The 18,865-nt window shown below is 40.5% G+C and overlaps 2 protein-coding genes across 2 annotated transcripts in view; one reads left to right on the forward strand and one right to left on the reverse strand.

Annotated features, from left to right (window-relative positions):
- Positions 1-1,915, reverse strand: LOC146388440 (G-protein coupled receptor 183-like). The gene is made up of 2 exons (XM_084924772.1): positions 1,838-1,915; positions 1-993 (listed from the first exon to the last, which is right to left on the reverse strand). The coding sequence occupies exon 2, from the start codon at positions 964-966 to the stop codon at positions 1-3; it is 966 nt and encodes a 321-aa protein (XP_084780898.1). The 5' UTR covers positions 967-993; positions 1,838-1,915.
- A 14,037-nt stretch (positions 1,916-15,952) lies between these two features.
- gcgra (glucagon receptor a) overlaps positions 15,953-18,865 on the forward strand; it is a 48,703-nt gene continuing 45,790 nt past the window's right edge. Inside the window, exon 1 of the mRNA XM_084925754.1 lies at positions 15,953-16,269. The gene's annotated coding sequence lies outside the window, so the exon portion shown is untranslated. The remainder of the gene's footprint in view (positions 16,270-18,865) is intronic.

Raw genomic sequence — 18,865 nt, forward strand, 5'->3', positions numbered from 1 at the left:
CTAAGCAGGTGGGTTTTGCTCCTGTGGATTCTGGTTCTTCTCTGGGTTGAAACAGGAAGTAATCTTTTTAATGCAGGCGTCAGAGAGGAAAGGCACCTTCTCTAGACGAGACAAGTAGACAAGGGGTTGGATTGTGCTGCTGATGTTCAGAAAGGCAAAACCCGCGGGCTGCACGTAGCAGCGAAACACATCAGGTGAGTAGTAGTCCTCAAATGGAAACAGAGCAACAAGTGGCAGGTAGTTGAACACGATGATACACAGGATAGAGAGCACCATCTTGAAGGCCTTCTTTTTCATGGGGTGCATTGCATCTTTCCCTGCACCGGTGGACTTCTTCAGTGCCCACAGGATGCTTGCGTTACACACTACCATCCAAGTAAATGTTGCCAGTACCTCACCGGTGAACAACTTTTCAAAGTTGGGGAGCCCTCCCACCATCTTGGCTGCTGAGTAGGCAAAGGTGAGGCAGAGCACCAGCACTGAGAGGCCTAACCTGTACTTGAAGTGTTTAAGTTGCCCAAAAGCAATTGGAAAGAGTACAGCTACAAAGCGATCCAAGCAGATGCAGGAGAGGAACAATGGACCGCTGGTGTCTTTCACGCCATAGGAGAACTTAATGGCAGACAACACCTCTTTGAGCTGCCAGAGGTAGAGATTAAGGAAGCTCAGGGGGGTCATTGCACCAAAGTAGGCATCCATGAAGGCCAAGCAGCCCAAGAATATGTCTGAAGTGGAGGGCTCTTTGCGATTGTGGATGAGAATAGCAATGACGAGTAAGTTGGCCGGGATACCCAAAATTACATTGATGCACTGAACGGCCAGGTCAAAGAGAACGGCCTCTATCAGGTTGTCGCACCCATCAATAGCACTGAAGGATGTTGCCGTGCTGTTTATGAATGCTGTGGTATTGAGAAGCAGCTGGGTCAGGATGGATGTTGAGCTGAGTGATGAATCATTTGTGTCCATGTTTGTGCTACCACAAGAATCAGCGGTCTGATGGGAGAGGAGCGAGAAGGATTATTGAGCTACTTCTGATCAGTCACAAAAAACAGCAGCTGATACCACTGAAGCCATGCAATTATTAAAGTGTTTTGGTTTCTTTTACATCTGTGAAGCCACAGCCTGTCTGTTAATTAGAATCCCTGCTTCTGCTCTGCTGAGATTGATCTTACAAGTAGAGATAAAGTAGCTCCAGAGACAGTAAAAACATGTCACAAACACCGTCAGAGCCTCTCCTCAGGCTGTTATCTTGTTATTGTGTCTGTGCGGACTCTCCTCTGGGAAATGTGACTCCCCCTAGGAACATGTAACTCACTTAAGAGAGTCATTCTAAAAGCACCACCCTTTCACAGAAGGATAAAAAGGGCATTGATTGCCAAATTAAAATGGAAAAGGTCATATTCTGTTCAAGATTATTGTAAGTAATGTCAGTGGGAATTTGTTCATTTCTTGGAGCTTTTAAAAGCCCATTTCTGACATTTAGCTCGTCTTTAAGCTAATTTCAAAAAAGAAGGATGATAACTTGGAGAATGAATTTTATCAAAGGTGGACTGATGGAATAAAAATATTCATAAGCCATAAGTTTAGTTTCTCTGTCTTTGGGTCCTACAAGAAGATTTTTGATGTTTCTTCTGCAGCTTTTTTTGATAAATATCAGGTTTTGTTCTGGGCTTCGGGAATGTTTGCAGCAGCTCGTAGTCAGCCTGATTTGAACAATGTGAAAGTGCAAGAGTTTTTAAATGGAGTACACCTGAGCTACCTCCAGTAATGAACTATTAAAGCCAGAGGCTGTGACTGTTCCTTGCCATCAAGGGAACTGTTCTGCTATAATACAGACCTTTCGTGAGCTCTGTTCCTTAGTGGGCGATGTTTCTGACGTGCTTCTGCTGCAGGCCACAAACGCTCCGGTGGGACTAATCACGGGAGGAGTAATCTTTGGCAAAGATGCTCGTCCCTGGAAATGTCACATCTAATCAATTGTATTTTTCTTTGGGCAATCACTGGAAAATGAAGTCTATATTACAGAATTTACAAAGAACAAATTTCTGAGGGTTTAATCAGGTGTGGATTACAGCACTGTACTGATGTTGATTTGCATTTTTAAAATTCTGATGAGGTGATTTTTGCTGATTATTGCATTGCACTGCATCCAATAATGCATGAAAGCACAGGCTATTAAATGTTTGATTTGGAAATTTGGAACACTTCTGTCATGTTTTATGAAAACTCATATTGTAATTACCCCTCAAAAATCACGTTTTTTTTTTAATTTCAGATTTGTCCTTTGCAGCATTCTAGTCACTGTAGATATGTTCATATGTTTGTTGTTTTACAGCTAAAACACGCAGAAATGCTACCGTTTGTTATTAAATAAAGTCACTCCATGTTAAGATGAAGATGAAGATGTGCGCAATGTCAAACGAAGAGAAAGTAAACGGACCTCTGTCCATTTGTCACTTTGATAATTTCTTGCAACACAGAGTTAACCCCTCATCCCTCAAATCTGAATTATTGATCTGTTACTTTAATATATGGTTTGGTATCTGTGCTCTTATCAAGGACACATACTGAGTGAAGAAGTTTGATTAGAAACATACTTCTTGAAATAAAAACCATGTACAAAATCACATTGGCCTTTTAATCATTTTAAAGCATCTCAATGTTCTACTCACCTGTTTGAATGATTCCTCTAAGCTGAGCAGTAAGTGTGACGCGGAGCGTGTTACAGGTGTTCATTTATAAGTTCTCTGAAGTGTCGTGTATTTGACGCCAACCAGGGGAGGTTCTGTCTGACATCATGAGGGGCTGACTCTTCAGTAGAGAGACTGTTGTGATGAAGAGTTTCTGTATTGTGCTGATATTTTTACACAAGCAATAAATCTCTGAACTGTGCCAGAGGTTATAGATAAGCTTGCCAGTGTCAATTTGCTTGACAGGGAGCATCACGGGACCGGTGTGATGATGCTCTCTGTTCACTGGGAGCGATGAATGCTGTCCTCAATCACTGAACACAAGTGTCACATCAGCAGTCAAGAGCAGATCTAAATTGTGTTTGCTGGGTTTTAGTGCATCAGTGTCTCACTCATGTAGCTGAAGAAAACAGCTAGTTTAGACTCCCAATGGAGTGCTCATCAGTTACAAGTGAAGGTAAAAAAAGATGTGGCAGGTGCATAAAGCCTGTGTGTGTGAGAGTTATGAGTCAGAACGTACTGGGATCGATTGTTTCACAGAGCGATTAAATTTGAGGCTCTGCTAAGTAGAACCCAATGTTCTGTTTTCATGTGAAGACAAGAGGGAAAACCCACAATGATCCAGAAGTGAGGGAGACAGAGAGAGAAAAAAAGGGGGTGGGATTTATTTGCATTACTTCTTTTTTGTCTAGGGGGGCAGCAGAGGATCATCGTACCTGTTTGACAAGCACAGCAGGTTCACACAAGTAGAACCTGACGCTTATGCAGACATGACATGATATTTACAGTCTATTAAATTCCCCAGGAGCATCTGAATTCTATCCTTTCCACCTTCATCTATTACATAAATCTTTTTTTCTCCAAATGTGACCATCGGTTTCATGTTTATACATTTATAGAGTAAAAACATTCCTCAGAAATTCTGGTCTTGATGCACCAGCTGCAGATCTATAGATCTGTTCCTATTCTTGTGGTTCTGCACTGTGTCCTGCACATTCTTCCTGCTTACTCTGCATCTTTCAAATTAAAACACTAAGCATGTGCATCTCCAACCAAACCATCGGTGCACCAGATTAAGGACAAGTGGAAAAGAAACAGAAGAGCAACAAACAGAGCATAAGCTTAAATAATTACATATACAGTAGGGAATGTGTTTATGCAGAACCAAACAAATCCACAATAAAATCCAATGCAGGACAAATTTACGCCAACTTAATAGGATTTATTAAAGAATAGTCTATTCATGTCAAAAGCCTGTAATACAAATCAGAATCTTGGCTGCTTCAGTGGGTCATATAATTGTAGCAAAGGTGAGTCACATCTTATAAAAACACAAGCTGTCTCTTATTTCACGTCTCAGTTGTAGTAACCTTTGCAAACAAGCACAGCTTAAGAGGACAGAATGCAGTCTGTGGTATTAGTCAGAATCAGGCCTTGTGGCATGTGTCTGCCAAAAGGAAAATGATCAGAAATGTTGCCACTGATATTGTGCAGAAAACCTCATCACAACACCATCAGCAGCATGCAGCACACCGTGCTAATTAACATAATTAAAATCAAATAGCAAAATGTGCTTTGGATCCATGCATGTGAGGTTTCAGCATTTTATTGTCTTATTATGGATTTAAACCGTGATATAACATGTGTGCGTACAGAGGAGGCAGAGACTGTCCACAGACATCCAGCCGCCTCCAGTCTCATCTGCATGAGAGAGATGCAGGTAAATTCCCACCAGTACATACACCCACTTACTTGCTCACACACACACACACACACACACATGCACACACGCACGCACGCACGCACGCACGCACGCACAAGGCAAAGTACAAATTGTGACAGTGCTTCCAAAATAAACCCTGCAATAAAAAATAACAAATGAACAAAAAACATATCAGAAATAGTTGTAATGGCTTTAGAGTATATGTAGAGACATTTCCTTATACACTGTTAATCCAGTTTTTCACACAAACTGACTGCTGTTCAGTTTTTCTGTCCACTGATTATTGGCAGAGAGGACAGGAAAAAGATAAACACTCTTTCAAAAAGTCTTTGAATATTTCAGGGAAGTATCGTCAAAGTGCAGGATTTTTAGCTTATTTCTGCACTGCTGTGAATGCACATGCTCCAGAGGATGAACGGGCATTTGGACATGACTCCGTCTAATGATGTTTTGACGTGGATGTACAGTGGAACTAAGTGACTGCCTCGCGGCAAAAATAGAGGAAGTGGGCATCCACCAGCTTTCACTAATTATTACAATTAAGGCCTTCTAAATGTGACTGTAAGTACAGTGCCTTCATCTTGGGGCAATTAAATGACAAACAAACAACCCAGAGTTTGATTTAGCAATCGCTTCTTAATGGAATTAATTATGGAGGAAAACAACAGGATGTGATTATTTTTCAGTGAAATGCATAAGTTACAAGACAGGATGAGCTTCTAAATTTGACTGAATGGGTAATGAAAACAGGTGGTAGTAAGAAATTAAAATCCAGCAGGCCAAACTGTGCTGTGAGCTCTAGTTTAGACAATGCTTAATCAATCATGTAAGGTAAACTCTGCGTAAGTAAAAAAGTAAATGTTTATGAGATGAGTTAATAAAACACATGTGGACTAAATCATGAGGCCACTTTGCTGGATATTATATTTTGAAGCAATTCACAGCTAAATCAGCATGGGTATATTGTATAATTAAGCTATACAACTGATGTTTTCACGGTACCAACTGTACCAACGGTATCAACGATGGATAGATCAACCAGCATTGCTAATAATGGACCATCAATGATGGTAGGAAAGAAGCTGCAGAACTGCATTTGTGGCTGGTCAAAACTAACAACCGACATGGGCCTTAAAATCCACCAAGGCAGGAAGAAGTGCCTCAGCAAGCTGAGAAAGGGGCCTCGTATTGACACATACTTTTTAAGAAGTAAGTCAAATCAGTCGATTTAAGTCTAGAGGCAGGAGAATCCCCACAGTCCTCAGGGCATCAGCACCCCGTTCGAAGTTCATTGTCGTACAGACTCCCCCATAGTCTCCAGATTGGAACTCAGTCAAATCCAGACAGTAGCAGTTCCCAGTCTAGAGCTTAGCCAGCCACACCCAATATTAGATTCTAGCTCAGGGCCCAGCCATTTATTATCAGCCCCTAGCTTGGAGTTTAGCCACCAACAACTAGCAACACACTTGGGTGTAGATGTAAGACAATCAACACTACGTTCCAGCCCAGAACTCACCCAGAAACAGCCAACAGAATCTTCCAACACTGTCTAGCCTCGCACTACCAGCGAGGGAAAGGAAGATGGAAGGCAGGAAAGATCAGATCCTGTGGCCCAGATCCAGTGAGAAAAGAGAGTGGGAAACCATTGACTCGGAACTGGCTCTTATACTAGATCAACAAAAGGGTCCAGTTGAAAGGAAGCTGGAGAACCTGGGAACCATCATCTACAGCTATGGGGCCGAGCGATTTGGGGTAAAGAACAAGACTCAGAGACATCAGAAAGGCCATTTAAACCAGTTAAAGTCCAGGAGACAGTGGGAAATTGATAGATTATCGAAAGAGAGAAGACAACTGAGGAAACAGTGGAGGAGGGCCTATGAGACAGAAAGGGGGGGGACTCACTGCACTGCAGGAGGAAATAAAGCAACAACTTACTAAGCTCCGAAGAGCAGAACACCTGCTTTTTGTTGAAGAGAAGATGGGGTGCCTCAAAATGCCCATAAAAGACCTGGAAGATCATCTGAGGAAAACTTACTCTGATGATCAGGGGCATGAGCCAGTTACCATTCCAACTGATATGCCGCCTATCCAGGTACCTGAACACCAAATGGACATAAGACCACCAACATGGAGTGAAGTAGAGAAGGTAGTGAGGCAGGCAAGAGCAGCATCGGCCCCAGGACCTAATGGCATCTCATATAGGCTCTATAAAAACACCCCACGAGTCCTCAAATACCTGTGGAACCTGTGAAGGTAGCGTGGCAGAAAGGAGTGAGTCCAAAGGCTTGGCAAAGAGCAGGAGGTATTCTGATCCCTAAGGAGAAGAACTCCTCATCCATCAGCCAGTTTCGCCCGATCAGCCTGCTGAACGTCGAGAGAAAGATCTTGTTCAGTGTCTTGGCCCAAAGGTTATCTACTTTCCTGCAAAGAAACAACTATATTGACACATCAGTGCAGAAGGCCGGCAACCGGGGCTTCTCGGGATGTCTGTAGCATGTCAGCGTCATTTGGCACCAGATTCAAACTGCCAAGAAGGAAGAGAAGAGACCACGAAAAGACCTTCATGTGGTCTTTTTAGACAAGCAAATTAAACTGTATTAAACTAAACAGAAGAATGAATAAGAGAAATAACAAGTTAACATAAACCAGTGACACACTCCAGGGCCTGATCAACCCTGGCAGGGCCTCCTTGGATGAGGGTGTCTAGTGATAATGGCCGAAACACCCGATGAATCCAAGGTCCACTACTGATGATGTGTCCCAAATTTTAAAATGATAAGTTAGATCAGATCTCTAATCCCTAAACCTAACCAAGGAAAGAAAATGGCAGGTTAACCTGGGTAAAAGACCGAAAGTTGAGGCAACCAACGATGGGTGCTGCTGACAAAGTTTCTGGGCGGCCTTTCCTCATAACAGCCATCCCCCAAGAGTCTCTCCATCTAAAGCAGTGCATTATCAGGGACTGTAACATCTAGTCCTTACTGAATCAGTTCTTGCAACCAAACATGAAGGTAGCTCTCACTTTTCATAACACCAAATGTCCCTGACCACTTGTAATTCAGGGCTGTCAAACATGCAGCCAGCAGCATTTTTTTCTGCTTTGTTATTAGGCAACAGCTTTACTGACTTATGATGTGGCCAGTGATGTAAAATGAGTTTGACACCTTTGCTCTAATTCATCTGAAACACAAGCAGGAATTTAAATAAGACTGACGTTAGAGGTTTCACATACAATCATACAGCAGATCAAAGACAAACTCTTGGTCTTTCGGATGTATTTTCAAAATAACAGCAGTCCACTGCACTGGTTGTTAAAGGCTTCTGAAGCAGAAACCTCACACATCATTTCCACTGGATCATTGTTCATGTTAGTTTGGATTTCTAAATAGAATAACATCAACATACAAATGAGCGTGGAACGTATTTAGATTACTATCTGAAATTTCAAACTGTATTTGACTTTTTAAAGGGACACATACAGAGTTCATAACCTGCCTGACGTTTTGCTTAGTAATTTGTAAGTGTGAGTATTTGTTTTGGATCCTGTCTGGAGCAGACTGGGAGGCGTACAGGGAAACCCAGGTACTTTAGCCATGGGAACGTCATGAATGCAAAACAAAGCCCACCCTGTCTTTAATGTTTGTTTTTTTTTAATGACTGACAGTGGTTAAATCCCACCAGGATCTTGGTCAGGTCAAAACGTTGTGTTTCTCCTTCTTGTATTCGATGTGCATATAGCCACTTTGTGAATGCTGGGACTGAATGCTTTTACTGCTAAGTAGTCGTGTGAATATGTAGATAACCCCATCGGCCAGATGACTATTTTTACACTCAGGGACGCCGTCCAACTCTGTGACATGAGCTGCTGGGCTCTATTGTACCTCTCTAGCCGCAGGAATAAACACCTGCTGCTGTTCTCAGAATAATTATACACACTGTAAGAACTGCCCTTTTACTAAGTATGAAGCTCTCCATCAAGCAAAGACAGAAAAATTCTTCTGGGTCTATAGCTGTCAGCTATTTACTGATAGATTCTCTCCGGAGCTTTTAACTGTCGCTTTCTTTTTGAACTTCAGTTTAAGTGCCACTCCAAAGATCCTGAAAACAAAGTCATGTTTTTTTGCAGAAGCGAGAGCTCAGATGGAAACATGTGATGTCATTAACTTCCCTGCACCAATCAGGATTTGGCACCGTTGGTCATTGTGGGGTGGTTAGCTCATGTTGCTGAGTTGGAACATTAATTAAATTTGAGAACCCACACACTAGGGTACTAAGAAACTGAATACTACAGTAAATGTTTGCTTTGGATCTGTTATTTTATGTGTGACACTTTTATGAATATTTAATATAAAAAAAGAAGTGTTTTAAATAATAACTGGGGTTTATGTTAGCACCATTAACAGCAATATCCATGGGTTATTGCTGTGTACACAACTGCTACTGTAAATCTCTGTGATCACACGTGACAGCAGTGCCACTAGGATTTGTGCTGAAAGAAAAAAGGTCGACTTTGTATCACTAAAAACTCATCCCTGAAACAGTGTTAGAGTTGCGAAGTCATTCAATCCTGTAACGCCAGGTGTTTACATGCCTGAATGCACTGAATTGTTGCCATGTGATGGGCAGATTGTAATGTTAACAAGCAGTTGAATAGGTGTACCTAATGAAGTGGCCGGTGAGCATAGTTGGTAAACTGATATTTAAACTGATAATAAAAGTCAATAAGACAGAATTGATAACTTCTTAAAATTTTCTCGTATGTGTTTATGGCTATATATTAATAGACTGTTGATAAACGTTAATGGGGTCAGGAATGAGAGTGGGTAAATAACACTGATCAAACAATCTATGTATGTATAATTGCATAATAGGTGCTTGTGAAGTTGTAACAAGTCACTCTGTTGTAAAGGCTCTCCCAGGTCCCATACAGGCAGCCTTTTCTCAGAGACGGTCCTGCATATTTATTTGACCCTGCGGAGGGAAAGCTGATGTCTGATAAGAGGCATTGCTCACTCCTGCCTCTGAAGAGGCCTCCCTAGGGAAACCCATACTCTGGCCAGCTGGCTGTCATAGGTAGCACGGTGAGAACATAAGTGATAGCCTTTCAACTTGACTGCACGTCTATCAGCTCCTTTCTGAACAACCTGATAACAATGCTGATAGAGATTCGGCTGAAGAACACTCGGCTCATCATGGGAGCACTTAAATGGAAACATACATAGATTAGCTGCTTGCATGTATGGTTTAGTGTGTATTTTAATTGATTTGGAGTTTAATATCTCTCCTATAGAGCCTAGGACAGTGAGACAGCTGCAGCAAACTTGATTTTAATATTACATCTAATATTTTAGTAGGAACTATGTTGAAAAAGGCACAGTTTTCATGAAAAATGTTACATTTTAGTACCGTCCCATTGCCCCAATCGTATGAAACCAGCACCTAAACATCCAGTCTGCCTTTACAAACACTGAATTTCAATGCGGTACTCGAATGCCAATTTTGCAACAATTGATTTTGGAGCTGCATTGTGTCTTTGTGGATACAGAGAAAGCATATGATGTCAAAACTGCCGTACTGCATGATCAAGCCAGGAGTGGCAGAAAGAATGTGATGGTGGTGCAGGACATGTGTGAGGGCAGAGAGACAGTGGTGAGGTGTGCAGTAGGAGTGATAGATGGATTCAGGGTGAGGATGCGATTACATCAGTGATTGGTTTAGAGACTGTTCTTGTTTCGAGTGGTGATGGACAGGCAGACAGATGAGGTCAGGCAGGAGTCTCAGTGGACTATGACATTTGCAGGAGACATTATGATCTGAAGTGAGAGTAGGGAACAGGTGAAAAAAGAGTGTGGATAGGTGGAGGTATTATCCAGAGAGAAGAGGAATGAAGTCCATTGAAGCAAGACAGAACACATGTGTGGATGAGAGCAAAACAGGTGGAGGGAAAAACATTTAGAACTACTGGCTTATGCTGAAAATGGGCACACATCACTGCTTGAATTGGAGTGAACTGTAAATGAAGCTTGAAACTGCTGTAGGATTGCATCATTGCCTTGACACACATACTGTATGTGCAGTAAGTGGCTTGAAAAGAACTGGAATGTAAAGCCAGGAATTTCTGTTCAGTCACTGTATATGAAGTTAAAAAAACAAACAGGCATTACATCCAAAGCTGCCAGCCTCAAAACCATGACAGAATATTTACGCACTGATATTATTGGCTGGTGTGCAAAGGAAGAACTCTGCCAAATGCCAGTTGAATGGCCAGACTTTGAAAACAAGCTTGTCTCAAATTGCAGGAAGTACTAGAGGTCAGACCACAGGTGACCCAAACATACACAGCTAATGCATTCTCATCTGGTCAATTTTCTCTTTATTATTCCTTTTCCTGTGCAGTACTGAATGTTCCTGACACTATCTGTTCATGGCAGTAATCAATATTATATTGAAATGTTTTTTCAAACCTCGTGTCTAAGAAAAGTTTATCTTGGCAGCAGTGTACAGGTGTTCAAAGAAACTGAAGCACTAAAAAAATGTCCCCATTTAATAACTGCGAAGTGCTGGTGGCCAGATGTTCCAGCTTTTAACTTTTATTTTTAAATCATGCCCACTGTAATGTGCAGCTATTTCTTTTACAGTTTAATACTATCAACTTCTTGGTTGCAATAAAATGTTTTTTTTAGTGTTCCTACTGTATTTATAGGTTATTGCTGTAAAGTATGAGTTCATGTCATCAACCATGTTATCTGTCTTTCTTCGGTATGACAACGTATCAGCTTTGTTGCATTAACCTCCTCTTTGCACCATAAACTCCATAAAGATAAATGCAGACTGCGTTGTTGTGGTGGTACTGTAACACTGAACTTTGTCACACAAACAGCAGAACCCACATTGTACATCCACAGCAATCAGCTGTCAATATGTCCTGAGCTAATCAGAGAACAAAATGACAACATTATAAATTGGCCACTGCCTCAGTGTTAACATGTTAACATCAACCTTTTTTATAGTCCAAAAAATCCTGTTTTTGCAGTGTATAAATGTACACTTTCCAAACCTTTTTGAGGAAGATTCAGTACACTCCGAATATTTCAAAATTAGCTTTTCACAGCCTACAAGAGCAACTATATGCACTACTACCATACTACTGCTACACTGTTGCCTGCATGCATCTTAGTTAATTTGACAACATCTGCAATTCCACTGGGTTTTGCACTTACTTGGCACAGCAATGTATGTTACAGTGAAAAATGTTCCATATGCCATATATTATAACTTACACAAAGACATTATAAAGCAGTGACATGGCAACTGTATCATACTTACAACTATATCCATATAAAACCATGAAGTTATTCTGTTATCCAAACTATAGAGTTTAAGTAATTCTTTTAGTAATTATGTAATTTAAGCATGACAGCAGTATTTTAATTTACTGACCTTTTAATACAATGTATACATGACCTTTTGCAGAGGCCTTATCTGTCTCTTCAAATGTTTACTTTGCATGCAGTTAGACAAACGTGTGTCCTGTAATCTAACTAGATTACATAAAACAAAAATATGGGTTTCAGTCTGCAGAGAAAGAGAGAGAGAAATTTTGGGGGGTTCAGAGGGGAAAAATCGTTTTAGTGTCTGTGTCATATTTTAATATTTGTAAATAAAGCTGTGTACTTGTTTGGTTTTGCTGTGCTGGCTCCCTCTGTTGGATGGTTGTGGAAATGCTGCACATCCTCCTAGCACACACTCACACAGACGACAATCACAAGCACGCATTTTTCTCTGTCATTTGGTTAATACTGTGTGGCTTATTCTATTTCCAGCCTGAGCGCTCTTGCATATGTGAATATACCTAATGTGTTTTTTTTGTTTTGCAGCCTGAGGGTCTTTTGTAAAGAACAAGGAATATGCCTTAGTTGTTTTCAGGCATTTCTCTCTTGCTCTCTTTTGTCTTTTACAGCTCATGAAATGATTCTAGAAAAAAAAATATATAGACGGTGCCACAAGCATCAAGCCTTTGATATTTAGAGTTCAATAAATCCTATAAATGTGTCAAGCTAATTCAGGTCTGGGTATATACAATGTCTCAGAGAATGGGGTTGAGGGGGATGCATGTAATTTAAAAGCATTTCACTAAAGATGCAATGATGCCTGGCAGCCGGACACAATCGTAGCATTTTGCAGCCTCGGGGAGCTTGAGGCAGTTTATAACATCGACTCTCGCTCACGCCCAGCTCTTGCATATTTTGTGTTTCAGTTCTAGGGAACAAAAGTCACAGAAGCTGCTGCTTGCCATTTTTTACCCCACTCAAAACCTGACAGCTGTTGCGGCACAGGACTGATAAAAATATGTGCATGTAGAGAAATCTTATCGGCTGACACTGTCCGCTGCTACTGGCAATTTATGGCTTTACTTATCAGAAAAAAAAGAAAGATTATTTAACAAACCAAACAAACTGTGAAAGGGTTAATGGGTCAAAACCAATAAGCACGATGAATTGACAGAATAAAAGAGCAGGACAGACTACTACAGAGCACAATGTAATAAGTGTATACTATAAGTGGCTGAGTAGTGTGTTTTACAATATTATATTTAAGTGAAAAAGCAGTGTAGCAGATGTCTGCTTCATCTGAACAGAGCGTATTGACACATGCAAAAGGTCTTTGAGCCTTTTTTCGGTCAAAGTTCACTGTTCAATAAAGTGTGTTTGTGTTTTGCAAGAACGACCACAGTGTTTTTGTTCAGGGATTTAGTGCAACAGCGAACAGTAGACTTCATCTCCTTTTAATTTTAGTGCTTCATGCAGTCACTTTCTCCAAAGGCGAGGTGACTGATTAGTTGGTTGAAAGGCCAAGAAATCCCCCCTTCTGGAAGTCCCTATAGTGAGATAGGATTTTCTCATAAATTCTAAAAAAAAAAAACGCTGACAGGACTCAATGCATTTTCAGTAGCTTGGTGAAAATGCGAGCAGAGCTAATCCTTTTTGAAAACATTCATCTCACCGCACTCTAGAAAACAGCCCACATTCTGCACGTGATGGATCTTCTCCTAAAACCATGAATACAGACTACATCAAGAGTGAATATCACCGAGGAAGGCATTAATTATTTTGGGCTTGGCATTCTGTTACACCAAATTTAACCCTTATTTGCAGTAAAGAAATTTTGCTGCCCTAAATCCCCTCAGCACAAGCATTAGTTCTGCTCAGTATAACAAATTAAATGACCTTGCTAAGGATAAAGACTTACAGCAGTTTAGCGAAGCGGCTAGTGAGAGAAGAGGGAAAACATGAGACGTCCAGAGGGAGCAGGACAAAGTTCACCTCAGCCAGTATGAAAGTTTGATCTCAGCCTCCCAAAAACACACACAAATATGTCCCAAAATAATACACTAATACTGGAGGACACGCCACATAATGGGAGCACAGTGCAGTCCCTGGCTTATTTCAATATCACAGTCTTAGCTAACAGTAATGTGCAAGCAATATAAGAGTCCAATGAAATCATAATGATGTAAATGTGATCTTCATTTTATAGTCTTGCATCCTTCTGAATCTTGAAAATTGGTCACTGACTTCATAATCTTTTAAATGCATGATTTCTTCATGGTAAAGATGAAAATGTTTTATCTGTATCATGCATAACAACAGTGTTTGTTTACTCTAGCATTTGATGCTAAGCCGACGGTACAGGACCTCCACTACTCTAGGGTCAATCCACAGATCACTGCCTGCCTCCTGCCGCTCAAAAACATGGCTGCTCTCATGTGAAATATGCCCCATACCCCATCATATAGTAACCTTTTAAAACCACCTTAAGCAGAAATAACTTGAATTAATAGTCTTCTGTATGTTGGTAGGTTTTGGCCCACTGCTCTTTACAACATTGCTTCAGTTCATTGAGGTTTGTGGGGATTTGTTTATGCTCTCTTAAGGTCCCACCGCAGCATTTCAATGAGCCATTGCTACTTCTTGATTCTTTTTGTTTTTTAGACTTTCTGTTTCTTCTGGTGATCTGGGTATCAATGCCTGTTGCATGACCCCATTTCAATCAGCTTTAACACTCACAGAGATGACATTTAACTCTAGAATACTTTGGTACTCAGAGGAGTTCATGGCCAACTCAGTGACTGCAAAGTGCCAAGGTCCTGTGGCTGCAAAACAAGCCTAAATCATCACTCCTCCACCCCCATGCTTGAGAGTTGGTATAAGGTGTTTGTGCTGATATGCTATTTGGTTTTCTCCCAATGCTTTATGGCCAGAAATCTCCACTCCAGTCTTGTCTGACATTGTTTCAGAAGGCTTGTGGCTTTATCAGAGGCAGTTTTGCAAACTGATCCTTTTAAAGAGAAAAGGCTTTGGCTTGGCAATCTTTCCAGATAAACCAAACCTGTTCAGTATTTTTTTCTAACTTTACTATGATGACCTTCAACATCCAAAATGCTAACTGAGGCCTATAAAGTCTCAGATGTACGTCTTGGATGTTTTTATTTTATTTTCAACTAAGTGCATTTAACTATCAGTACCTGGCTATTACTAAGGTTACACTTTTTTTCCCCACATGACTGTATCTTCTTTTAGTGACATCGGTCTGCAGTGCTTTCAATGCACTTCAGTTTTGATCTGCATAATCTCTCAACAGCAGATATCTCAGAGTGCATTAAGTTGTAAGGCACACAAGGATTCCCTCAAAGCAAGTAGAAAGAAAATCTAGGCTCCTCCCTGAGCAGCTGATGCAGCTTGGCCTGTATTTACTGGCTGAGGTACTCAAACATATGTTTGAATGCAACTCACCTCCTCAGTAGATACAGTAAGAATAAAATGATGCTGAAGTTTGTCCTCGTGGTCTCATGCCTAGTCTTTATACACTCCTGTAGTCTTTGGGTTTCAGTAGGGATACATCCATAGACTGCAGATGATGTCATTTTAAAAAACAAAACAAAAACATTTTTGGCCATTTTAGCCAATTTATGACACACACATACACGTATCTCCTGTGCAAAACTGAACAATAACTTGGAAAAAGATACTTTACTTCATTTTCTTTGTAGTTGCCATAATATTCACCAAATTCTGCAAGGTTTGTTACTTTTTCAGGCAGTGTTTAACTTTTACTCATGAGCATAGCATTAGACGGGTTTTAACTATAAGAAAAAAGACTTGTTTTCACATTTTAGTCTGTATAAATGAAGACTTTGAACAAACGCATGTCCTGAGAAGTCGTTAAAAACGTGAGACACTGTCTAAAAATGTGGGACAGTAAGGCAAAGAATAATTGCGTTATTTATTTATTTTTATATTTTAAAAGGCATATAAGGTGTGTATGTAGGCAGAATGAGGCTCAGTTCAAATGTTTGCAGCTACCAGATGGATAAGACACGAGAACAAATCAGTCCTAATTAAGAAAGAGCTCAGTGTCCAGTCCGAAATTCAAACAACCCACGTTCGTCAAACGACACAGAAAAGCACTACAACACCCTGACCCAGTGTTTAAATGACCCCCCTCCCCACCCCTCGTCACTTACGTCACACGGGTACAAGGAGCGCAAGTAAGCAGCTGTGCGCTCGCTCAGCCAACGGTGGCAAGTACAAAGACAGAACCAAACCGTTCACTTTAATACATTTATTTAATATCTTTCTATTATTATAATTTTTTCCGTACTTTAAGAGTTTTGCTAAATCCCGCAAACAGTTCTCCCGACAGGGCAGACAACTTATCTGCGAGGCGAGCTGTAATTTATTGTGAAAGTTGGATTAGAGCGGAGCCGCGTGAACTCACCGGGAATACGCGGCTCAGACGATGAGCAGCGGTGAAAGATCACATCTGCAGAATCGGCGGAATCCCGTGCTGTCAACGGTAATTTGCCTTGCATTTATTTTTGATTGAGTTTGGTTTAATTTGATATTTGATATTGACACAAGTGAGCTCGTTCACGTGAGCAGAATCTCATCATTCTGGCCATGTTGCAGGCTATGGTGGACCTTAAAATATCTATCACCAAGAAGGATTTTAATAAAACTCTATTATCGGTATTATTATTATTTTCCGAAATTGGAATTGCCGAAATGAAATGAAAGGAATTCTCTCTCTCTTTTTCTGCTGCATGTTCGGACACATTTACATTTCTGGAAACGTTTTTCTGGATTCCTCCAGTTGCATTTAGTGTCACTTATCGCTAATGTTCAAAGGCCGTGTTATCTAAACTGTCTTTTATCTGGGATCTTGAGTCCCACATGTCAAAGACACGAGTGTTCTGTGGATAAATGGTTGTGCAAAAATACAGAAACGGTGTGTTGTATTTCGAAAAGTATCTGCTGGTGGCTCTGGTCTTACACAACAGCACATTGAAGAAAATATTTAAATTATAGAAGTAATAATTGAAGGATGAATAAAGTTTTCTCCTGACTCCTTTACAGCACGTGCAAATAGTATATTAAGCAAATCATTGTGGAAAAGCAATGATCAATTTTTAAGAATCTCTTAAACTTAAAGTGGATTTAAATTGAACGTACAGGCTTAATTTAGTGTTAAATGTGACTTTGCTGCTTTGCATTCTCCCGTAGCCTACAGCGCTACGGTGTCCACAGTGTACGAATGGCAGTCGAGAGACCTTATCAGCTCAGCCAGACTAAACCTAGTCCACTTCAGTCCAAAACAACGGACCACTCAGCTTAAAGTAGTCACCCTCTTTGCGCAATTATTTGCAACTGTTTCAGAGAGAGTTACAAAATACATGTGAGGAACCTGAAGATTTTTAATTAACACCATGTGCATATGTGTAAATCTATTTGTTTGTTGTGTTTTGAAATTTCAATGCAGCAGCAAATTAACTCCCGCGACCCTGTTCTGTATGCCTACGCATGCATCTAATAATGTACAGGCAGAATAATTACAGTCGTGTTTCTGTGTGCATAAAATACATAAGAATTTAATTGTTAGGGGACTTAATTGTCCACAAGTGTTTCTGATCCTAATTAAACCTACTTGAGCAGCATCACATGAGAGAACATGTTGGTCCTTAGTCCCCTGTGCATTTTGCATAGTGTGGCTAATAAATGTGCCCATTGTTAGGCAAACACCTCTGGCACATTACTAAACAAGCATATTCATTACTATTACAGCTGCTGCTGCACTAATGCATCAGAGAGGCATGCTCCTCGGTGGGTCTGTGTGTGCAGGTGCACTCTGTGAATGAGTGGTGCCCCGCTGGATGATGTATTTAGTCTTAATTTGCAAACATTAGTGGGCGGCACAGAAGTTTCAGTGCATACAGAATAAACATTACTGAGGTTTTGCGATACATAAAGTGAGCTTCTGCTCTGTAAGTGCAGCTACAATCCGTGTGGCAAACTTTCCACAGTCATTAGTTTTGGTATAACCACAGATAAAAATGCTGAATGACAATACAGGGATCGCTGGATTTGTTACATAGATATAGGACCTTCATATGCATGCAGTACATTGTGGTTTGGAACAACTTTCCAGCTAAATGATTCAGACTGCGATCTGGCCTCAGGGGCCAGAGAGCGAAAGCTGGGAGTGCTTTCTGACCTTCTCACTGCCCTGAGTGCTGTTAGCTAGTACTTTACACCACGTTCAGCTGCAGGATCCCAAAGCTCTAACAGAAAGAGTTCTTTAAGAAGAAGGTGAAAAAAGGATTTGTTGTTCTTGGTCAGAGTTCACATAGAAAGGACGCACTGAAAGTCAAGTGGCTCCACTCACTATCACTGCTATATCTGTTCATTCAGTTTTGTTTGGTAACAAAAAGTGTGATATTAGTTGTGGGACTTTTTCCTTTCCTTTAAATGAAAATACAGCAGGTGTTTTTTGTCAAAGTCTCTATGGTAAAGCAAGAATAAATGTGTGTTTGTCATGGAGTTAGTTTTGTGTCTTTATCTTGCAGTCAAGTAATGTAGGTTTTGTTGTTTTTCTTAAAAAACATTTGGCATGTTGAGATGAATATCATGGGAGGGACCTGTGGTAATAGAGACACGGCTCTACTGGTCAGTGTCAACTGGACAACATCCACAGTTAGTAATTGTGAGAGGGTGTCCATGAAATAGACAAAGGAGTGTAGTTGTCCTCTCCATGAGAATCAGCTCAACATCAATGGACTGAAATGTATTTAACGTTAATTTAGGAAATACATCTTCACAAAATTAAATACATTTGTAAAGGACATTTTCTTTTCCTCCAGGAAAAGAAAGTATGTTTACGTATGTTTTAATTTCAAACCTGCTGTTTAGTTGCATTGAAGACACTTGAGTAAGGTCATTATATTGTGGTCAGTGTCGTCATCTAAGCAGCCAGATAACTTACAAAAAATCCCTTTGTCAGATTTTACTTAATACCAGTGCAAAACATTAATATGTTTATACATCAGCTGTCCAAAGTCGCTTCACTTCATTTTGTTTTTTATTTTTTATATGAAAACACAATGGGAGCATCTGAT

This window comes from Perissodus microlepis, chromosome 4 (genome assembly GCF_051167445.1).
Source record: "Perissodus microlepis isolate ML-2025 ecotype Zambia chromosome 4, ASM5116744v1, whole genome shotgun sequence".
NCBI lineage: Eukaryota > Metazoa > Chordata > Actinopteri > Cichliformes > Cichlidae > Perissodus > Perissodus microlepis.

Coding starts and splice junctions, on each gene's coding strand:
- LOC146388440 (XM_084924772.1), bottom strand. CDS start 966: ATGGACACAAATGATTCATCACTCAGCTCAACATCCATCCTGACCCAG.